The sequence below is a fragment of the Bos indicus x Bos taurus genome, chromosome 6 (genome assembly GCF_003369695.1).
Source record: "Bos indicus x Bos taurus breed Angus x Brahman F1 hybrid chromosome 6, Bos_hybrid_MaternalHap_v2.0, whole genome shotgun sequence".
Lineage (NCBI taxonomy): Eukaryota > Metazoa > Chordata > Mammalia > Artiodactyla > Bovidae > Bos > Bos indicus x Bos taurus.
In genome coordinates, this window is record NC_040081.1 from 42,499,780 (window position 1) to 42,524,680 (window position 24,901).

At 39.9% G+C, this 24,901-nt stretch overlaps 1 protein-coding gene across 1 annotated transcript in view; it reads left to right on the top strand.

Moving 5' to 3' along the window:
* The window catches only part of LOC113894168 (cytosolic beta-glucosidase), a 132,566-nt gene that overhangs the window by 55,394 nt on the left and 52,271 nt on the right, over positions 1-24,901 (top strand). Inside the window, exons 3-4 of the mRNA XM_027544172.1 lie at positions 12,288-13,084; positions 14,316-14,439. Coding sequence (XP_027399973.1) covers positions 12,288-13,084; positions 14,316-14,439 — 921 coding nt within the window. The remainder of the gene's footprint in view (positions 1-12,287; positions 13,085-14,315; positions 14,440-24,901) is intronic.

Below are 24,901 nucleotides of genomic sequence, written 5' to 3' on the forward strand. Positions count from 1 at the left end.
CTTTGAACAGGAGGTAATTTGTGGCTCAGTTTAAAAATTAACTTATAATTTTCCACCGTCTTAATCCATCATCTGACCCTCTCTTTTCTTTGGCACCCTCATAACCTTCAAGGATTAAAAGCTACGAGTAATCTCTGAGTTTTCTCTTTTCTTTTCTTTTCTTCTTACATCTAACTAGTTGCCAAATCTGATCCAGTCTTCTTATGCCTCTTTAACTTCTTCCCCCTGCCCGCTCCAGTCATCTTCTCTCTCCCTGCCCTGGTTTAGATGTTTTTCATCCTCATCAAGGGCTTTTTGATATGCCCTTGATGGATATACCTACTCTCACTCTCTTTCTTTGTCCTTTAATCCTTCGTGCAAAATGCCACCACAGCAATTTTCCGAAAGCTTGGCCCAAGACATGCTGGCTTGCATCATCTCCTGCTAAAACAAAGCAACATAAAATTTTTTTAGTCATCTAAACTCCTTCATATATCATTTCAGGTTTTACTTGACTTAGTCTTGACTCACATCTGAGGCATTCCGGGCTGAAATCCCCCCATGCATGTGGTCTATGCAATTCCTCCACACAATGCCCTAAGCACATAACCCACTACTTATTAAACATGCTATGTAATTTTCCACTTTTGAAGAAAAACTTTTAAGTTTTTCCTCCTGCCTGGAATGGCTTTTTAAAAAAAATTCCCAATTATACCTGTGAAATGTTTTGTATACTTTTCAGGTCTAGCACTGGTGGTTCAGATGATAAAGAATCTGCCTGCAGTGTGGGAGACCCGGGTTCGATCCCTGGATTGGGAAGATCCCTGGAGGAGAGCATGGCAACCCACTCCTATATTCTCGCCTGGAGAATCCCCATGGACAGAGGAGCCTGGTGGGCTACAGTCCATGGGGTTGCAAAGAGTCGGACACGACTAAAGGACTAAGGACAGCACACAGTGCAAGGTCTAGCACAAATGTGTTCTCTTCTCTAGAGTCCCCATTTCAGGACAAAAAATATTTTTTTTCTTTAAATTCTCATAGTGGTTTGAAAAACTCTTAAAATATTTCTTACATTCTTCACTCTTGGCATTATTAAATCCCCTGTTTGATTGTGAACACTTTGTGTTTAATTCAACCCAGCAAACATACATCAAGTGTCTACTTTGTGTCAGGGACAGTGCTCCATACTCTTAACAGAAATATGAGAGAATCCCTGAAATTGTTTACAGGGTAATGGGCAGATAGGTCTGCCTTGTTTACTCCTGTGACCTAGTACAGTGCCCTGCAGGGAGGAATTCAGGAAACACTTAACTGAATTAGATCAATAAAGGTCACTCTAAGGGTAGTTAGTTAGTTGCACAGTCGTGTCTGACTCTTTGTGATCCCATGGACTGTAGCCCACCAGGCTCCTCTGTCTTTGGAATTCTACAGGGAAAAGTACTGGAGTGGGTTGCCATTGTAGTGGTTGACTTTTCTTGAGTATATAGTGTGTGCAGCTCCCTGTGCCAAGCACTGCACCTGCTTTTGCTGAGTCAATGCTCCTAACAGCCCTGTGAGTGAGGAGGGCTTTCCCTAAACAGAGGGAATCATGGTAATCTGAGGTGTAAGACTGGGCATAAATTTGCCAAGACAACAATTTTAGTTAGAGCTGAGTTCAACCTAGTTCTGTCTCATGTCAAAAACATAAGGTTCCAGAGACATTTACAACATGAAACCACTTGTATGCTTTGTGCTGGGCTTCCCTGGTGGCTGAGATGGTAAAGAATCTACCTGCAATGCAGGAGACCTGGGTTCAATCCCTGGGTTGGGAAGATCCCCTGGAGAAGGGCATGGCAACCCAGTCTAGTATTCTTGCTTGGAGAATCCCATGGGCAGAGCAACGTGGAAGGCTACAGTCCACGGGGTCGCAAACAGTCGGATATGACTGAACGACTAACACACACACACACACACACACACACACATGCTTTGTGCTACAATTTCCCTGATAGTAACATGAGGTGGAGGCACTACATTACTAAAACTCATGCCACTGCTCTAGCCTATGATTCTAGGAGTTTGGAGTTTTTACTAAGTTTCCATTTGGGTGGTAAACAACAACAACAAAAAACCCACCACCTTAATGTAGATCCATAATTCTTTATCTGAAATTCTAAAATCCAAAATGTTCTGAATATTGAATCATTTTTTACTAAGTTTAATTCTAAAACAAAGTAGGCAGCAAAAGCTGACCTGAGTTGATGGCAAAGTTTTAACATTATCTCAGTTTATTTTGCTTAGAATATTTATCTGTTTTACTGCAGAAATATTAAGGGATACTGACCTATCCCTATTGGGGGTGTTAAACTTAATATACAATATTTACTGTGTTTCTTTTCTAAAAATCCTCAAATTCTGAAAACATGGCTGCCAAGATTTTCAGATAAAGGATTATGGACCTGTGGCAATACCTTAACAGGTCTAGTTACTTAACACCAACTCCAGATACACAGAGGTTCATGGAGCTCACTGTAGATTAGATGTCCAAGAACAGAGCAGCAGAGAAGGTAGAGAATGGTGGTGGAAGGGGGCTGGAGTCACTGGGGCCACCCAGACAATGTGAGGGATTCACTGGTGCAGTTCTCACTTGGGGATCACATTGTCTCAGCACTGAGCTTTTTATGTTTGGCACTAGCTTTTGTAAAGCCAAAGCTGATTAATATTACAGACTTTTCCATGAGCAAGAGGGCACTGGAGGTGCTTCCAGTAGGCAGAATTTCAATAAGTGGTTGCTCATTCTTGTGCAGTGATCTGTTGAAGCAGTTGGAACTGTTTTAACTCAGAAAGGCCATCATTTGTTTTTTCTGTTTAAACATTTTCTCAAAGAGCATGTAAAGAATTAGAGAATCCTTGTCACTGTCTTTTCCAAGAAACTCGAGTTTTTGTATTTGACTTCCTATTTTAAAGCTTAATGAGAGGACATTTGGAAATGTGTAAATAAAATCCTGTGTTCCCAAATTGGAAGAATATTTTATAAAGTGGAATTATTACATGGCTTTTCTCTTTCAAATGTCAAGTTTTTGAGGCTTAACAAGAAGAGATTGAGCTGGCAACTGAAATCACATATTTCTGTATTTCTCAACTGTTCAAGTGCATTTTCATATCTGCCACAAATGTAAGTTTCAAGTGATTAGCTGAAGACCCAATTATTGGAAATAGAAAGGGAAAAGGAAAAGGAATGGTTATGTAGAATTTCTTTCACACTTTAAGATTTAAAATATTAGCACACTTAGAGGGATGGTAGTTAAGTAAACTAAAGGAGTATTTATTAATCTCCTACTCTATACTGGGCAGCGTGGTAGACTGAATGATGCCCCCTCAAAGATGTCCATGTCTTCATTCTTAGAAACTGAATATATTATCTTACATGATAAAAGGGACTTTATAGATGTGCTTAAGTTAAGGATCTTTAGATGGGGAGATTATCCTGGTTTATCTGGATAGGTGTCATCACACAGATCCTTAAAAAAGTAAGTAAGAGGATCATAGTCAGAGAGAGAAGGTATAAGAACTGAGGCAGAGGTCAGACAGGAAACAAGGAGTTTCAGTGCTGGCTCTGATGATGGAGGAAGAGGTCATGAGCCTCTAGAAGCTGGAAAAGGCAAGGAAATGGATTCTCTTTGCGAACTCCCAGAAGGAATGAAGTTCTGCTGACATCCTGATTTTAGCCCAGTGAGAACCATATTGGACATCTGATGCCTAGAACTGTAAGATAATAACTCGGTGTTGGTTTAAGCCACCAAGTTTGTAGTAATTTGTTACAGCAGCAATAGGAAACTAACACAGAGACTATGCCAACAGAAATTGGTGGTTGGGTCTAAGGAGGAGTGAACCTAGAGAATTATATGTCTGACACAGGTAGGCACTAGGTCAAAGTTCATCCTTCATTAAGACATTTACAGTTTGACTAGAAGAATTTCAGGATAGTTATTTTATGAACTGAGACGTTATCTTCGAAAGTTTCAGCCGCATGCTCTTTTAAGGGAATTTTCCCATTTCTTTGTTCTATATAACCCTGTTCCGCTCTTGGCCACAGCTGACTGGATGGAGGAAAACTTATTTCCCTGTGACATATAAATTTTGTAACTTCATTAGAAAAGATAATCCTGTTCAACTGCCTCCCTGTCTCAGGGATGTTTGGAATTGAGGAGTTGAAGCCTGATTTGGTGGGTGGTTGGCCCTAAGGCTGTGAGGTAGCCTTGGCAGATAGGATGCCCATTTTGAGACCGTAACAAATTGGCTACACAAAGGAAACTGGTTTTTTGAGCAGGAGAGGAATGGAGTAGATGTGTTGAGGGAAGTTAAGGTAGGAGACATCAGTCTATTTTGAGAGGTTAAGATTTTCTCAGCTCCCAGCTTTAAGTTCCAGTTGTGATTATTTCCTGTCATTTGGTATCTGATATCTCTCTGTCATTTCAAATAATGCTCACTGCATTCCCTACCAGTCAGCCTCCTGCCTCTAATGCCACCTTTACATTTGAGTTAATCTGATTGGGCTTCTTTTCCCTATTTCCAAAAGACTTTGACTTAAACATGCTTCATATTTTCAAAGATCAAATAAGAAGGAATGGGTTTAATTAAAGCAAAGGTGATGGTAGTAACTGTGAAAGAAGGCTATGAAAGTTTTAATACTTACAATAACCCTGCCCTAAATATCAAGATGTAGAACAGGGTCCATTTGACTTCTTGGGGTTTCAGGTTGGTAACTGATGATCATTTAAAAATACATATTTATGTGGACTTCCCTGGCAGTCCAGTGGTTAAGACTTCTGCTTTCAATGCAGAGGGTTCAATCCCTGGTTTGGGAACTAAGAGCCTACATGCCATGCAACCAAGAAATTAAAAAAAAAAACAAAACCAAAAATATGTATTTATGGATAGAATGAGTTACCCTGAATTGTATGAGTTTGGTAAAGCTAGAGAACTCTCTGACTATTTGTTCTCAATGCTTAAATACTCCTACGGTGACGCTATTACTATTCCTCTTTTAGAGATGAGGAGATGTGGGTGTAGAGAGGCAGTCATGTAATTTGTCCATGATCCCTTGTCTTAATTGTTCGACTCTGGAGCTCTGGTCTTCAATACTTCACTCCATTTCATCATGGAAAGGTTTCACTGGAGTACTGAATAAACTGAATAATCCAGAAGTAAAGTTCTGGGATGATAAATATTAAGTATGCAATACTTTGTTGCTCTGCCATGTTGATGAGTTAGAAAAAGTTTTACTTAAATTTTTTAAATCTTCAATTCAATTGCACATCATCATGTTGTTTGAGTTACATTGATTGCCATCATTAATGATTGCATCATATTAAATGATGCTTATAAATCATTGATTCCTCCAGAAATAAGAAAACCCATGATATTATGAGTCAGATCCAAAGTAGGTGATTATTAAGGCTAGGAAAACAGTATCACTCTGATTTTGGTTCGGAAACATTAGTGTAAGAAGGGGAATGTCACAGTGGGAACAGCTCAGTCTTTATAGTGAGACAGACTGGCTTTAAATGTTGGCTTTGCTATCTGTAAACATTGTCACTTGAAATCTGGAACTCACTTTCTGAATCTCCATTTTTTCATATATTTATTGAAACTAAAAATGCCTACCTCTTGGACTTAGTGCAGGGATTAAACAAAATGTGTGACATCATGTATGTATAGTATGAATACAAAACACAAAAACTGATATTATTTTTATATTCAAAGCCAGTGGAAGGCATTGACTATGAAAACCTTAACACAGTCCAATATCAAGATGATTCCATTATACAGATCTTTGGATATTCCCTTTTACAAAGGAGGAAATATGGGCTTACAGAGGCCCAGAGATGGAATGGTGGAATGATCTTTTACAGAGAGAGGAAAGCTTTATAAACTTTGGTGAGTGTTAGTATTCCATGGCTGCTACAACAAATTATTACAAGCTTACTTGCTTAAAATCACACAAATTTACTACCTTAGAATTATGTGGGTTAGAAGTCTGACACAGGTCTCTCCAGAATAAATACCTCTGTGCTTACAGGCTGCATGTCTTTTACAAAGATCTAAGGGAGACTCGGTTTCTTAGTTCATTCAGGTTGTTAGCAGAATTCAGTTTCTTGTGGCTGTAGGACTGGAGTCTCCTTTTCTTTGATGACTGAGCTGAGGACCGTTTTCAGCCTCTATAGGCCACCTGCATTCCTCAGCTGCTGGCTCCCTTCTTCCATCTTCAAAACCAGCAATAGTTGGTTGAATCCCTCTCATGCAGCCACCTCTTGTGCCTCTTTTTTCTGTTGTTGTATCTTTTTGACCCACTCTTCTGCCATCCTCTTTCACTTCTAAGGACTCATGTGGCAGTGTGGGTCCACCTGAACAATCTAGAAACATCTTCCTAACTCAGGATCCTTAATCAGAATGATATCTGCAAAGTCCCTTTGAAGTAACATAAAAAGTAAAGTAACATATTCACATGATCTGTGGATTACAACTTGGACATCTTCTGGGTGGTGTAACTTATTATGTCCACCCAGTGAGTAATGGCATGCAAACGGGGCTTCCAAGTATGGAGTTGCCATGCATGACCCACATGATGTTCATGCTTGCAAAATAAGTGAGCTGTTATTAAAAATTACCCATTCTTACAGACAGACAGATAACCCAATGCCTTGCATAATTTGGCTTCTGCTTATGCTGCTTACCTCTCACTATTCTTATTCCCCTTCTGCTGAGCTATACATTCTCCTTATTGTGAGTTTTCAGTTACCAGAAAGAGCCATATTGTTCTAAGAGAATGAATTTACAAATGATGGCCATGCCATAAATGATGGTAAAATTCTGACCCTCATAAAAAGTCCAGGCAGCCAAACCACAATTTCTGTATCAGTTGACCCAGAAAAGTCAGAATATGGGCAACAACTGCCCCTTCTTTGTTTTTGCTCCTCTGTCCTCTTTGAACTTAGGACCAATCAGAAAAAGGCAAATTTGCTTCCCAACCCAATTGCCCAAGATGCCCTGGTTCCAGTTAGCCCACCTCCAGCCTCCCTGTGCCAACAGCTTTCAGTCAAAAGGTACCTGGATCCTCCCCTCATTGTTTTTATTGTGAAACTTTCCTGCCTCCCTGATAGCCTTTTAGTATCTGCCAAATGCTAGTGATAATGGCTGGCTCCTTGTTGCAAACTTGGAATAAGCAGACTGTTTACATTTGGGAGGTCTTTGTTGATTTCCATTCTTCTTTTGGCCTTTTGCACATTTGTTTCCCTTTTTTCTCTTCCTGGATCTGTCCTCCTTGCCTTATGTGGGTCATTTGTATCCATCTTTTAAGGATCAGTTTAGATGTCGCTCATGACAACAATAACAATAATAATCATTATTAGAATCATAGTTAACTGTGCCAAGAACTGTTCCAAGCATGTTCAATTTATCAACTCATTAAACTCTCAGAACAATTACTGAAATAGGTTTCTATTATTGCTTACATTTTACAGACAAGAAAAGATAACTCAGAGAGATAAAGTAACTCTCCTGAGGTCACTGAACTAGTAGGTGAAGGTTTTGGGATAGAACTTAGGTAGCCTGTCACCATAGTTCACTTTTGAAACCATGCTGCTACTCTGCTTTCAGAGTAGATTTTCATATGCCCTCAGTTTGGGATGGGCACTTACCTTTAATAATAATACTGTATGATAATTATTTATGAATTTATTTGTAGTCCCTACTAACTTTATGGGAAATAGATGGGGAAACAGTGGAAACAGTGTCAGACTTTATTTTTCTGGGCTCCAAAATCATTTCAGATGGTGACTGCAGCCATGAAATTAAAAGACGCTTACTCCTTGGAAGGAAAGTTATGACCAACCTAGATAGCATATTGAAAAGCAGAGACATTACTTTGCCAACAAAGGTTCGTCTAGTCAAGGCTATGGTTTTTCCTGTGGTCATGTATGGATGTGAGAGTTGGACTGTGAAGAAGGCTGAGTGCCGAAGAACTGATGCTTTTGAACTGTGGTGTTGGAGAAGACTCTTGAGAGTCCCTTGGACTGCAAGGAGATCCAACCAGTCCATTCTGAAGAAGATCAGCCCTGGGATTTCTTTGGAGGGAATGATGCTGAAGCTGAAACTCCAGTACTTTGGCCACCTCATGCGAAGAGTTGACTCATTGGAAAAGACTCTGATGCTGGGAGGGATTGGGGGCAGGAGGGGAAGGGGACGACAGAGGATGAGATGGCTGGATGGCATCACTGACTCGATGGACGTGAGTCTGGGCGAACTCCGGGAATTGGTGATGGACAGGGAGGCCTGGCATGCTGTGATTCATGGGGTCGCAAAGAGTAGGACATGACTGAGCGACTGAACTGAACTAATATTTAAGGGGCTTCCCCGATGGCTCAATGTGTAAAGAATCTGCCTGCAAAGCAGGAGGCACAGGAGATGCAGGTTTTATCCCTGGGTTGGGAAGATCCCTGGAGAAGCAAATGGCAACCCACTCCAGTATTCTTGCCTGGGAAATCCCATGCAGAGAGGAGCCTTGGCAGGCTACAGTCCAGTCATAAACGGTCGGGCACTACTGAGCAACTAAACATGGCTGGTTACTACTACAATTAAAGTTTTCTTAGTACAAGGAGAGTGTTTATAATGTTTGTAATCAAGCATATAGTAGTGTCTCTGTAAATGCGTATTTGAGGAATGGACAAATTAATGATTGAATAAATGAAATGTACACAAAAGTCTCAATTATTATTTAAAATTGGAAGATAATAACTTTAAGAAGAGGTAAAGGGACCCTGCTTCTATGCAAACTTTGAATGCAACACAAGTTCTGCATATGAATTTACAATTATTATTCAGGAAATCATCTCTCAAAACAGGAATGCTTCTCTCCTCTTTGCTTAGTTTCTTTCCAAACTCTTATTTTTTTTTAATTAAATTTTTTAAATTGTTTTAAGTGTTTACTGGAGTGTAAGTGTAAAAGCATTAGTTGCTCAGTCATGTGTGACTCTTTGTGACCCCATGGACTGTAGCCCAACAGGCTCCTCTGTCCATTGGTATTCTCCAGGCAAGTATACGGGAGTAAGTAGCCTTTTCCAGGGGATCTTCACAACCCAGTCATTGAACCTGGATCTCCTGCATTGCAGGCACAGCCATCAGGAAATAGTTGCTTTGCGATGTTTTCTTAGTTTCTACTGTACAGGAAAGTGAATCAGCTATAGGTATACATATATCTCCTCTTTTTCCCTCCATACTCTTACACATATAATCATGTTCTGTGCTGTGCTTAGTCACTCAATCATGTCTGACTCTTTGTGACCCCATGGACTGTAGCCCACCAGTCTCCTCTGTTCATGGAATTCTCCAGGCAAGAATACTGGAGTGGGTTGCCATTCTCTTCTCCAGGGGATCTTCCCAACCCAAGGATCGAACCTGGGTGTCCTGCATTGCAGCCAGATTCCTTACCATGTGAGCCAACAGGGAAGCCCAGGTATTTCTATGGATTATGTCAGAACTTTAGAGCAAACTGTCCAATGGAAAGTTCTTTAATGTGTCAAACCCCTAGTTCTGTCTTTGTAACTCACACCCTGGGACTGACGCTGAGCCCTTGTCCATGTTCAATGGGTCTCTTTTCTTAGACTTGTAAGACTCACCTGTTTGGAGAAGCACCAAGGCAGTCATTGCATTCATCTTCTTTACTTTATGTTGAATATTGTTGAAATCTATTCATTCACTCAAGAGCTATTTATTGAGTCTCTACTAGGTTTCTGCTATTGTCCCAGGATTTGGGGGATCCAGAGGTAAATTAGACAAGGCTTATGACCTAACCGAAGCAGAAGATATTAAGAAGAGGTGGCAAGAATACACAGAAGAACTATACAAAAAAGATTTTAATGACCCAGATAATGATAGGTCATACGCTCACATGACGGTGTGATCACTAGAGCCAGACATCTTGGAGTGCAGTCAAGTAGGCCTTAGGAAGCATCACTACCAACAAAGCTAGTGGAAGTGATGGAATTCCAGCTGAGCTATTTCAAATCCTAAAAGATGATGCTGTGAAAGTGCTGCACTCAATAGGCCAGCAAATTTGGAAAACACAGCAGTGGCCACAGGACTGGAAAAGGTCAGTTTTCATTCCAGCCCCAAAGAAAGGCAGTGCCAAAGAATGTTCAAACTATCACACAATTGCACTCATTTCACATGGTAGCAAAGTAATGATCAAAATTTTCCAAGCCAAGCTTCAATAGTACGTGAACTGAGAACTTCCAGATGTTCAAGCTGGATTGAGAAAAGGCAGAGAAACCAGAGATCAAATTGCCAACATCTGTTGGATCACTGAAAAAGCAAGAGAGTTCCAGAAAAACATCTACTTTGCTTCATTGACTATGCTAAAGCCTTTGACTATGTGGATCACAACAAACTGTGGAAAATTCTTCAAGTGATGGGAATGCCAGACCACCTTATCTGTTTCCTGAGAAACCTGTATGCAGATCAAGAAACAACAGTTAGAACAGGACATGAAACAATGGACTGGTTCAAAATTGGGAAAGGAGTACGTCAAGGCTTTTTATTGTAACCCTGGTTATTTAACTTTAATGCAGAGTACATCATGTGAAATGCTGGGCTAGGTGAGGCACAAACTGGAATCACGATTGCTGGGAGAAGTATCAATAACCTTAGATATGCAGATGACACCGCTCTTATGGCAGAAAGCTAAGAGGAACTAAAGAGCCTCTTGATGAAGGTGAAAGAGAAGAGGAGAAAGCTAGCTTAAAACTCAACATTCAAAAAATGAAGATCACAGCATATGGTCCTATCTCTTCATGGCAAATAGATGGGGAAACAATGGAAACAGTGACAGACTTTATTTTTTGGGGCTCCAAAATAACTGCAGATGGTGACCGCAGTCATTAAATTAAAAGACGCTTCTTGGAAGAAAAGCTATGACCAACCTAGACAGTGTATTAAAAAGCAGAGACATCACTTTGCGACTAAGGCTTATCTAGTCAAAGCTATGGCTTTTCTAGTAGTCATGTATGGATGTGAGAGTTGGACCATAAAGAAGGTTGAGCACCACTGAAGAATTGATGTTTTCAAACAGTGGTGTTGGAGAAGACTCTTGAGAGTCCCTTGTACTGCGAGGGGATCAAACCAGTCAATCCTAAAGGAAATCAATCCTGAATATTCATTTTAAAGAGTGAGGCTGAAGCTGAAGCCCTAATACTTTGGCTACCTGATGCAAAGAGTTGACTCACTGGAATAGACTCTGATGTTGGGAAAGATTGAAGGCAGAAGGAGAAGGGTATGACAGAGGATGAGATGGTTGGATGGCATCACCGACTTGATGGACAAGAGTTTGAGCAAGCTTCAAGAGATGGTGAAGGACATGGAAGCCTGGTGTGCTGCAGTCCATGTGGCGGCAAAAAGTTGGACATGACTGAGCGACTGAACAACAACAATAACAATTCTAGTGGAATTGAGCGAAAAGTCAAACATGCAAACAAGCAAAGAATAATTTCTTTTAAAAATATGAATATGTAACTTTAAAATTTTAATTGAAGTATAGTTGATTTACAATGCAATGTTAGTTTCAGATGTATGGCAAAGTGATTCAGTTACATATACATATATGTGTTATATATGTATATAAGAATATATATATGTGTTTTATATATATATATATATATATATATAAATATATATAGATTCTTTTTCAGATTCTTTTTCCTCAGAGACCATTTTTCCCTGGACTCTACAGTAGGTCCTTTTTGGTTATTTATTTTATATAGAGTAGTATGTATATGTTCGGAGAAGGCAATGGCAACTCCAGTATTCTTGCCTGGAGAATCCCAGGGATGGAGGAGCCTGGTGGGCTGCCATCTATGGGGTCACACAGAGTCAGACATGACTGATACGACTTAGCAGCAGCAGCAGCAGTATGTGTATGTTAATCCCAAACTCCAAATTTATCCCCCCACCCAATAAATAAAATAATTTCAGTAAGTGTCCCATTGGCACAAAGTTACGTGATAGCAACCTGTCCAAATGAATCCCTTTCAGAATGTAACAGCTTCCATAATTGTGTCACCCCATCACATTCTTTTGTCTCTGATCAGCCAGTCTTCCTTGGACTTCATGTTTTCTTCCAACCTTTAATTGATTATAGGTAGGAAGTTATGAACCTTATTTTGGATTAAAGTTTTTTAGGAAATTGTTATTCCTGATCCTCTCCCAATCCTTATTTATTGTCAGCATAATGAAGATGACTTTTCTTCTCATACTTTCTTTTATTTTTCTCCTAGGAATCGACTATTATAACAAGATCATTGACGATTTGTTAGCAAATGGGGTCAGACCCATCGTGACCCTCTACCACTCTGACTTGCCTCAGGCCTTGGAAGACCAAGGAGGTTGGCTCTCAGAGGCAATCATCGAATCCTTCGACAAATATGCCCGGTTTTGCTTCAGTACGTTTGGGGATCGTGTCAAGCAGTGGATCACCATAAATGAGCCTAATATTTTTGCTGTGACGGCATATGAGTTTGGTGTATTTCCTCCTGGTGTGCCTCACGTTGGAACTAAGGCTTATCAGGCAGCTCATAATTTGATTAAAGCTCATGCCAGATCCTGGCACAGCTATGATTCCTTATTCCGAAAAGAGCAGAAGGGCATGGTATCTCTATCAATTTTTGCTGGCTGGGCAGAACCAGCAGACCCCTACTCAGCATCTGACCAGGAAGCAGTTAAAAGAGCCATGGCATTCCAATTGGACTTCTTTGCTAAACCCATATTTATTGATGGCGATTATCCTGAAGTTGTCAAGTCTCAGGTTGCCCTCATGAGTAAAAAGCAGGGCTACTCATCATCACGGCTTCCAGAATTTACAGAAGAAGAGAAGAGGATGATCAAAGGCACTGCTGATTTCTTTGCTGTGCAGTATTACACAACTCGCTTAGTCAAGAACCAGGAGAACAGGAAAGGAGAACTGGGTTTACTCCAGGATGTGGAGGTTGAAGTTTTTCCAGACCCATCTTGGATAAGTTTGAATTGGGTCTGTGTGGTGCCGTGGGGAATACGTAAGCTACTGAAATACATTAAGGTAAATGCACTATTTGTTTGTATTCCTATGTACCCAAACGTGGGAAGATGGGCCTATGTCTATGTGTATAAAGACCTGAACAATGAATGCTTTAAGCAATAGCATATACATTTGTTGGCCTGGGAAGAGGTGATTAGGATTCAAGTCAATGAAGGATAATTAGCTGATAGTAGTGTTAGTTGCTCAGTTGCCAACTCTGTGACCCCATGGACTGTATGTAGCCTGCCGGGCTTCTCTGTCCATAGAATTCTCCAGGCAAGAATACTGGAGTGGGGATGCCATTCCCTTCTCCAGGGATTCTTCCTGACCCAGGGATCAAACCTGGGTCTCCTGCATTACAGGCAGATTCTTTACGGTCTGAGCCACCAGGGATAAAGGGCTTCAAAGCCATGATTAGACTTAGGATTTGCTGTTAAATTCAGTTGTAGCTACAGTAGTACCTTGGACATATTTTTCAGGCTGGGGTCACAATTGAGTTACTAAAAGGAAAAATAGGGATTTGAAATAGCTGAATCCTTTCTGGGTCTCTGTTACACTGAATGGCATCTAGGTAGCTGAAATGAAAATTTTAAGTTATCAGTTTTTTAGGATTCCCACTGTCGGGCGGAGAGGGGTAGAAGGCAATGGCACCCCATTCCAGTACTCTTGCCTGGAAAATCCCATGGATGGAGGAGCCTGGTGGGCTGCGGTCCATGGGGTCACTAGGAGTCGGACACGACTGAGCGACTTCACTTTCACTTTTCACTTTCATGCGTTGGAGAAGAAAATGGCAACCCACTCCAGTGTTCTTGCCTGGAGAATCCCAGGGACAGGGGAGCCTGGTGGGCTGCTGTCTATGGGGTTGCACAGAGTTGGACACGACTGAAGTGACTTAGCAGCAGCAGCAGCTGCAGCTATTGGGGGGATAGAGAACATAGCTACTGGGGAGAGGGGGACCAAGGGGTTAAGGAGCAATGACAATCAGCAGATGCTGATGGAAGAAAGATATTTCTGTCTTCTCATTATAACAAGAGTCATTTGACTGTCTTCATGGATATTTGCACAGTTTTTCTTTTCCATTGTTAGTTATAAAAGGTCAGTGCGCGGAAAATTAAGTTAATAGGGTCAGTGCAATTTGATGAAAACTAGTTTTGGGGTTGTAGCTTAGAGAAGATAGAGGGTATCTGATTTTATGAGTCTTTTTTTTTTTTTTACATCTGTTTGGAATAAAACTTCTGCTTTCTCATTCCAGGATACGTATAATAACCCTGTAATTTACATCACTGAGAATGGGTTTCCCCAGGGTGACCCCACATCTTTTGATGACACTCAGCGCTGGGAGTATTTCAGACAGACATTTCAGGAACTGTTCAAAGGTACCATTTGAAATGATGAAAGATCAATTCTGCAAACTTGATATGATTTTCCCATGTGCCTATTTGCATTCAGCAAAGACCAATGATTTTGAAAGCTGAAATTCATGTAAATCAGTGTAAAGCTATGTAATTAACAGAGGGGGGAGAAAAAAGTATTTAGGAAAGAGGAAGGTGAGAATTTTGGCCTAGCTTCAACCTGCTGAAATTTAATCAAGTAAAAAGCGACAGTCTTCAGCATTTTGTGACTCCTGGGTGAAGGTGACATGAATACAAGGAGTGGTGGCTGTTGGGAGAGAGCATTAGTTATTACACGTAGATCCACACTGACCAGCTAGAGCATGCTTATTTGCATATTTTAATACCCTAACTATCAAGAAACGAATTGGCAGAATTCTTAAAGGACCAAAATCAAGCATTTGTGTAATAAACTTTCAAGTGGTATGTGTCTTCAATCAATGCATGTTTCATTTAAAGTGTAACCAAACAGCAGACATTCTTTTTGCCATATAGAATCTGTGAATTTTATTTCAAGACAATATTGTTATTCTGGCAACTCCTTTTACCCAAAGGAATTCTTTTCATATTTGAAAACAAATGTGAAGGAATAATCTTTAGCTGGTAACACATATTTCTGCCTCAGTTAATTTCTCCCTTTTAGCTACCACTTGGAACACTGTTGCTTCATAAATTTAATTTCTCCTCCCTATAAAGAAATCATATCATAGCAACAAAATTCAATGAAAATGAGACTTTCAATTTCCTGTTTTTTAAAACCATGATAGGCAGTTATTTCTCCTCATTCTGTTTGAGAGGTCCTGGAATTATTCTTTCCAAACTAAATCAGTAATATACTGGAATCAGTGAGAAGGAATTCTGGAAAGTGACACAAAGTGGTTTCTTTCCAAAACCTCAAATATATTGACTCAATTCCTCACCCAGCCCTGGGGTTTATTGACAGAGGGCAATTGGATTTCTTCAATTTTACACAAGCAAAATCATTCTTTTGTGTTACACACAAAAAAGATTCATCCTCTGTGTGGGAATTCACTGTCTGATAAGAAAAGGAAATCTCTAGTTTTCTGAGATTCTTCCCCATTTCTCCCTGTAAATGACCCTGCTGCTGCTATTTAATCATTAAGTCATGTACGACTCTGCGACCCCATGGACTATAGTGCGCCAAACTCTTCTGTTCATGGAGTTTCCCAGGCAAGAATACTGGAGTGGGTTATAAATGACCCTGCTCATAGTTAATACACCAACGTTCCCAACTTCACCTCAAGAGACAAGTAGGCTAGTTATCATCATCAGATTTATGGATGCCCTAGGGACCCCAAAGGACTTGTTCAAAACTGTTCTGTGTATTTTAGGGAAAAAAGAGAAAAAGTAGACATTGTCTTTCTTCATTCCCATCTTGGTGCTCTGTTTAGTGCTAACATATAAGGACATTTCTTTGTTCTCTGAAGTCATTTTTAGTACTTTGTACAGTGCCTTAGATCTTTAACACTAAAAATTCACCAGTGGACCCTCAAACTAAGATAAGATAGAAAAGTAACTGAAGGCAAGAGAAGAAAATGTGAGAAGATTTGGGTTGGTGAGGGATAGGAGAGAAGATAAGGTTAGGAACAAAATCCTGCTTTTGAAATTATTGAATTCCTATTGTACTGTTGAATTAATGTAAAAAGTATGAACTTAAACCATTAATTATTCACAGCATCTACATTCTCTTCTGATTCTTAATATTATGACTTCTATTCTTTGTAATTAACAAATAATATTGTATTTTTTGAAAATATAGTTTTTCAAAATGTGTAGAAATCTACACATTGACCAGAAACACTATATTAAGTGTATCTATTCTGGACTGGATATAGTGATAGCTGTTTTTCATATGTTGTTGTAGTGAACACCAGTTCTCTCTTCTGCAGTGAAACTCTTTTCTAATAACTAGTCCCTTTTCTTTCTAGGAAGTACCCACCTTGCCCCTATTCTTAGACTTATCATAGAGATAGTTATGTAAGCAGAATAAACAACTGCTCTTTGTCAACAGATAATTGATTGATCTAGATGTAGGCACATGACGGTGAGGTGGATCAATCCCAATTCTTCCCTGGGATTTAGAATTTGGACCAATCAGTTTGCTTGTCTCACAGCATGGATTGGCAAGGTGATGTAACTTTGTGGGCCATTGGTGGCTATGCCTTTCCATGTAAAGCTTAGGGGTAGTGAGAAGATGGGTGGGGAACAGCTACCAGTGCCCCCAGGGAAATGGAGACAAGAAACCAGGGAGAGATCAGGGGGACAGTTGTGCTTCTAATTCCAGTTTGTCTCAGACTCAGCTGCAAATATGTTTTTGAGAGACATTACTTTTACTTATAATTAAGTGCTCTTTCTGGTTCACCTGATTCTGATTGGATTTCTATCACTTGGAACAAAAAGAGTCTTAATTGATGCCATCCCATTATTTTATTTTCAAGACAGTGAGATGAGGTCATTGCTGCTATCTTACAGATGAGAAAACTGAGTTTCAAAGAGGCTAAGTCATTTGCTCGAGATCACAAAGTTACTAAGTAATATTTGCTGGAACAAGGCAGAATGTGTACAGTATTATTATTACTACCACTATTTTGGTGTTTGATAGGATCCCTGAGTCCAGGGCTTTCTGACTCAGAGCACTTGCTTGTCCCACCACACTTCTAGAAACTTTGCCTCATGTTTGGGTGCCCTGGGCTTGCGTAAATTCTTTGAAAGGGTTTCATGCTGCCTCTGCAGGAGCCAGCAGGTCCTATGACCTTGGGCAAAACTCAGATGCCCCATATCCTGCGTCTCAGCAGAGGAAGGGAGCTGAGGTAACTGATCAATTTGCTGAGACTCCTCCAAGGTAATGCCGATGATCTTGACTGGCGAGCACTTGACTGGAAAGAACCACCCTGTGAGCGATTAAAAGCAATAACAAGCCCAGGAAGGTATTTGTGGGAAGCACTGCGGGAGAGAGGCCACCAGAACCCAGGGAGTCAGATGGATGATGGCTTTGTGATTCTCAGGAACAAAGCCTTCCCTCCCACATCGTGCATATGGACAGGCACATAATGACACTATGGTTGGATCAATGGCGTCTGCCTGAAGGCCTTACTAATCTCGTCAGGTAAAATCCCACAGCAATTAATTGAGCTGTAAAAAGAAAGCTAATGTTTCTATTTCCTTATGAGAAAAGGAGGAAAAAAAAAAAAAAGAGGAAAATGTCATTTCAGGAAAAAAAAAGGGAGAAATCAGTGAATGCCTTTTTAATCACTGCATTATTTAAATGCCTTTAAACAGGTTTTGTTTTAATTAATGTAGATATGGATAAGGGAAAAGCAACACAGTGGAGATACAAAAACTTGAAATGATATATAACTGGGCTTGTATTCCAGGTCCAGTTATTCAGCAAGGGGCATATGACCCAACCTCCCAAACTCTCAAGTCTGTTCATCTATAAAAATAGGGTAATACTTTCCCTGGCAGAGTTGTAAAAATTTCATTTAATAAGCTATTGTGCTAAACACCCTAAGCAATTGCCTGGCACATAGTAAGCCCTCAACCAATGGTAATAACTGTTATCATTGCCAAATGTGCACTTTTAAGTATATATCTATCACCCCAGGTTATTTTCCTTATTATTTAAAAAATAGAATCTCGGGACATTAAAAAAAATTTCTATCCGCCTTCATGTCTCTAAGTTATGACAGAACGTCCCCTGCCATGTCTGCAATTTTTCCATCATTTTTTCTGGGAAACTTCCTAATGAATGCTGGTAGCATTGGCCCTCTGGCTATTTACGATTGAATCCTATGGAGGACCTAGCAGCCAGTACCTCCCTCCATTCATTACTTCCTTTGGAGAGGTTGCCACATTAAGTGAAATATCAAATAATTGGCAGCAGAAACAACTATCAAACAACTGGGTAGCTGGAATTGTTCTGTCACAGGGATTTTTGTAAAAACTCAAGAAGCAGTGATTTTCAAAGCATTAGGCTTTTCTCACATGATTTGAATCTTTATTATATTCATAAAATTTACACCAATCTTGGCTGCTCTGGTGCCAGCAGGCAAGTGTAAGTCTATATATTGTTATTGTTCAGTTACTCAGTTGTGTCTGACCCTTTGTGACCCCATGGACTGTAGCACGCCAGTCTTCCGTGTCCTTCACTATCTCCCAGAGTTTGCTCAAACTCACGTCCATTGAGTCAGTGATGCCATCCAACCATCTCATCCTCTGTTGTACCCTTCTCCTCCTGCTTTCAATCTTTCCCAGCATCAGGGTCTTTTCCAATGAGTTGGCTCTTCGCATCAGGTGGCCAAAGTATTAGAGCTTCAGCTTCAGCACCAGTCCTTCCAATGAATATTCAGGGTTAATTTTCTTTAGGATTGACTAGTTTGATCTCTTTGCTCCTTGCTCTGGAGAATCCGTCTCCAACGGACTCTCAAGAGTCTTCTCCAACACCATAGTTTGAGAGCATCAATTCTTTGGTGGCACTCAGCCTTCTTTATGGTCCAACTGTCACATTCATACATGACTACTGGAAAAACCATAGCTTTGACTATATGGACCTTTATTGGCAAAGTGATGTCTCTGCTTTTTAATACATTGTCTAGGTTTGTCATAGCTTTTCTTCTAAGGAGCAAGTGTCTTTTAATTTCTTATATATAAAGTCTATATATAGCACACATAAATGAAAGTGAAAGTCACTCAGTTCTGTTCAACTCTTTGCGACTCCATGGACTATACAGTCCATGGAATTCTCCAGGCCAGAATACTGGAGTGGGTAGCCTTTGCCTTCTCCAGGGGATTTTCCTAACCCAGGGATTGAACCCAGGTCTCCCGCCTTGCAGGAGGATTCTTTACCAACTGAGCCACAAGGGAAGCCCAAGAACACATAAAGGGATACCTTAATAATCTGGATGTTGAGGAGGTGAGAACGTGTGAGAAACCAGGCAAGTTATTCTCAATGGGTGATACTTGACCCATGATGTAAACTTTCCTAAAAGAGGATTTCAGTTGAGTTCAACCTGTTCCTCACACCTACCGAAGCTGTGCCTCCCCGTGGCTTGGCTCTCAGTCTTTCCTCAGCTGAAATGTCATGGTCTTCACCTTACTCCTGGCCCAATCCTGTTGTTTGGAGATCAGCTAGCTTGAAGTCAGGCAAGATACAGGTTTGAAACTTGGTTCTTCCACTTCATGCTCAGTGATTTTGGGGGGAATTCTTAAACAAACAACACTTCAGTCATTTAATCTTTAAATGGGGATAATAAAAATATCTGTCTTCTGAAGCATGGTGAAAAATGAACATGATAATGCTTATAAAGCCTAAATACAGAGTCTGGCATGTTATGAAAGATTCCATAAATAACAGTTAATTTTGGGAGGGGGATATCTCTGCACCCTTTGAGAGTTGGAGCTGTGTCTTTTTTATAATTATGTCTTCAGCCCCGAGCACTGTTTCTGTCATGAAGTAGCTTTCTACACGTTTGTCGAATTTGGTTGTGTCTTTCAGAGAAGAGTGAGTCAATGGATAATGAGAAATAAATGATGAAATGAAAGGATTGGGAACTGTATTTCCTTTTCTTAAAGAAATATACCCCACATGGGAAAAAAATGCAGCCTTCTGGAAAGTTTCTGAGCCAGCCTAACTTTCCAGTGAGATCCATGCCTGAGTTAGCACAGCGGTAGATGATTGCAGAGAAGGTTTGTTAATGACCAGCTTTAGGCTTTTAATGACAAAACCCCTCAGCAAGATGTCATCGAAGTTATTGAAGACTTCTCTGAAAGTGTTGAAGCTGATGCATTGTAACAAGAAGGTTATAAATCTTGCAGCTTGGGTATACCACCAAGATAGGATGCTGAGCTCAGAATCACCCTGCTGTTGTCTGTCAGCATTCTCCTCCCTCCCTTCCAATGGAGAGCTGGGAAGGGAGAAATACATCCATTTCCCAAAGTGGTGCAGACCTGGCAGCCACCTGCCTATGTCAATTTCAGATTGCAGAGGCCCATTTAACTGGACAAAATGTGTTAAGCACCTGTGTTTTTCTAAATGTGCGTTAAAAAATATCCTAAGAATTAAGGAAAGGGCTCAAAGTTTGACACATTGACCTTTTGGAAAAACGAACCAATTAAAAATCCATTGCAAGCTCAGAATAGAGACTCAATTACCTGAATATAGAGTCCCACTTCATGTTTATTGTTTTATTGCTTCTCAAGATAAACCTTTTGTCAACTCAGCCCCATGGAGCAGTTCATCTCATAGCTCATGGAGAATTCACAGCTTTGGGTACGTGGAGGCTGGGTTGTCAGATGCACTTGGTACTGTTGTTCCCGGCAGGACTGAATTGAGCCTGTGAAGAGGAGTCAAGGCCAGAATAGAAAAGGAAGAATGAGATTCAAAGGCTGTTCACAGAATTGTTTGAGCATGCTAGTGTATAGACTTGTGGAATTTTAAAAGTCATGAAGAAAACAATTTCCATATTTGTATCCCAACAACCTACAAGGCTACAGGGCTTCCCTGGTGACTCAGAGGTAAAGAATCTGCCTGAAATGCAGAAGATGCAGGGTTGCTACCTGGACTGGGAAGATCCCCTGGAGAAAGAAATGACAACCCACTCCAGTGTTCTTGCCTGGAAAATCCCATGGACAAAGGAGCCTGGAAGGCTGCAGTCCATGGGATCACAAGAGTTGGATATGACTTAAGGACTAAACCACCACCAACCTACATACTCAGACTACACATCAACTCAGACAACCAGAGATTATAGAGTAAACCTTGAAGAGAAACATGGCAGATGATTGTCCTCTGTTGCTTCTCCCCTTCTGTTCAGTAGCATGCTTGTCGTCCCTCTCCCATATGAAGGGTGGAAGAGTAGAAAGTCTGCAGAGTCTGAAGAGAGAAGACTAAGTCTTGTGTTCTAGGGGTGTGCCTTTGGGGAAGTCCTCATTAGGACTCTCTGAATGTCAACTTCCTCATCTGTTAAATGAGACTGATGCTGATTGCCATTCTGCCTAACTCATAGTCAGTTGTGAAAATAAATTTATGTATTCGTATTCCCAGAACACCTTAAAATGTTAGATATTAGTTTTATATTTGATATAGTTACTTTATACCTTTAAGGATATCAACCACTCTGGACAAAATACATAATCTGGACCTTCGTGCTCTACACTGCAAAGGGAAGGGTTTGGTGCTTATTATCCATATCCTGTCTCAGAATCTATGGTTTTTATTTTCTTGCATGTTTCTGAAGGGCTATGATAGTGGGATCAGTTCAGGGGTTTGAGAGAATGTGTTCTACGACCAAGTGACTGGTGCAGTGCTTGGCAGAGTTCAAAATCACTCACTCACACAGACACAGACACACACACACACACACACACACACACACACACACTGTCGTTGTTGATCACACTGCCGTTGTTCATCAGACTTAACCCAAGTGAGACCATACTGATATGATGAGGGACATACACGATCTAGCCGGCACACCCACTTTGAGACATAGAACCTGGTACATCTGCTTCCTGGGAGCAGGTTTCAAGGAGTTTCCCTGTGAGCAGCAGCTCAGTCACACATCAGAGAATCTGCCCTTGTGCTTCCTGATTAGAAACCATTCTTTATCTTCTATTTCCATAGCATTCTCTGCCCCTACAGAAAAGTCCCTTGGACTTCTTTTTAATTCAGTTCCAATTGCTTCAAGGGGATGATTACTTAAGGTTCTCCACTACCCCATACCTAGTGAATTTTATACTACTATACAGTCTTTAAAATTTTTTATTTAGATGATTCTAAACTCACCCTCCATTGTTAGGGCAGTCTGTCCAGTAGTTTTTGTACTGATGTACCAGCAAACAGAAGTTCAGTTGCATCTTTACAACTGTAAAAGATCTGTAGAATAAAGTATAATTTGTTTGAAGAAGACTTATCTTTCCAAAATAAGGAATAGAGTCAATAGAATCTCAAAAAGGGGGACAAAAGGAAGGATTTGGTAATACTTTTAAAATGAAAACCCAGTGGCTCAAGCAGTAAAGAATCTGCTTGCAATGCAGGAGACACAGGAGATGTGGGTTCTGTCCCTGAGTTGGGAAGATCCCCTTGAGGAGAATGTAGCAAGCCACTCGAGTGTTCTTACCTGGAGAATTCTATGGACAGAGTCTGGTGGGCTACTACAGTCTATAGGGTCTCAGAGTCAGACATGACTGAGCACACACATGCTTTAAATGAAACATAACTGAGATATAACAGTGTTTAAGGTGTATACCACGTTGATTTGATACACTTATATATTATAGTATCATTATAACCTTAGTGTTAGCTAACACCTCTATTATGTTACAGAATTATCATTTCCTTTTTTTTTTGGTAGTAGAAACAGTTAAGATCTAGTCTCTTAACAACTTTAAGGTTTATAATACTGTATTGTTGACTATAATCATTATACTGTGCATTTGTTCCTCAGAACTTATCTATCTTTTAGTTCGCAGTTTGTATCCTTAAGCAACATCTCTCTTAACTCCTAGACTCTGGTAACCACCATTCTACTCTCTGTTTTTACAAGTTTGTCTTTTTTAGATTCCATAAGAAAGTGATTTTATACAATATTTGTATTTTTCTAACTTTTCACTTAGCATCATGCCCTCAAATTCCATCCATGTTGTTACAAATGGCAGGATTTCTTTTCCTTCTTCTCATAGTTCATTATGTGTGTGTGTGTGCATGTGTGTGTGTGTGTGTGTGTATACCACAACTTCACTATTATTCATTCATCTGTTGATCATTTTCTGATGGACATTTAGGTTGTCTCCATATCTTGGTTATTGTGAATAATGCTGCAACAAACAAATAAACATAGGAGTTCATATATCTCTTGGCTATCATCAAGAAAACAGGAGATAAGTATTGGGGAGGATGTGGGGATAAGAGAACTCTTGTACACTGTTGGTAGGAATGTAAATTGATTCAGCCACCATGGAAAACAGTAGGAAGGTTCCTGAAAAGTTAAAAATAGAACTCCCGTATGATCCAGCAAAATCCACTTCAGAGTGTATATCCAAAGGAAATGGAAATGAGTTTGAAGAGATGATGACTTTTTCACCTGTTCAGGGAGAGAGCAATGCTGGAATATTCAGGTGCTGAGCGGAGTCTTGGAAGTGGGAGAAGGTGCAAGTCTCAGGTTTTCCCCGGGGCCCAGGTAATGTGGACCTCCATGTGTCTGCCTGCATTAGCTCTTGTTTCCTGATCTGCAAAATAACCTGATTACTACCTGGCTTCTTAGTTATCTAAGAACGTACTTTGGAACATGGTGAGTAGAATTTCTTAGTGTGACTGGCAGGGGATGTTTTGGTAACTGTGTTAAGACGCATTCCGTTGGACAGCTGTGGGCTCTTGGAAAGAAGAGAGAGAAGTGCATGGCCAGGTGTTAGCCATTCCTACTCAGGGAACTTTTGGAGTTTTCCAAATCTTGGAAGAGGATATTCCTCACTATGAATTATTATTCTGACATTATGTCTTGCAAATCAAAGTCTTGTGAGTTCAACAGTGGGTATTAACTCTGGATACACTGAGAAAATGAGTCTCTGGATTTGCAGCATTGCTAATTAGACCTTAAACAGTGTTAATCTCACCTATGGTCTGGTCTTATTTGTTTATAACTTCAACATATGGTGGACAGTTGCTCTATATTTATTATATAACTTTGAGATTGCTTATGCTGGACATGTGCTCTATAGTGATGTAAATATGGTTTCTAACAACTTTCCCAGGCTTGTAATTGGATAAATTATTGATTAACTACATTATATATATATATATATATTCCAATAGAGAGCTTTACACTGTATGTAAGAAAATCAACAATATTATGAAAGAAATATTAAACATTGATACTGTAAGTGATTCATAGGATCCTCGCACAACCATAGTCATGTAACAATTAAATATTTGTTAAAAAAGATGATTGAATAGATAGAACTTGAGAAACACTGATTCTTGAAGACAGTGCCTACTATAATCCTTGAAGGAAGAAAGCCATTTTTAGAAGAAAATGGAAGTTTTAAAAGGTATAAACACTCAGAGGCAGGAATAGTATGTAGTAAACTTTTAGTCACCATTTTTTTTACAGACAGATTTCTGACCAGAATACAGTTTTGGAGTTTTGAGCTCCATACTTAGCATTCTGTAAATGCTCAGTAAATATTTAATGAGTGACTAGGAGATTGAGTCTAGAGTAGTAGGAGAAATGAATTACTCCTGGGAATTACAATGAAGTATTAGATTTATTCCACCATTTTGTCTTTTAAGAAAATTTTAAAGAAATGATAGATTGTTTTTACTGTTATTAAGACAATTTTCATGCATTGGTATTATGCATGGGTGCTAATTATACCCCTTTGATATTAAACTTGAGTTTGTTGTGACAGTAATTGAAATCTATGCTAAATT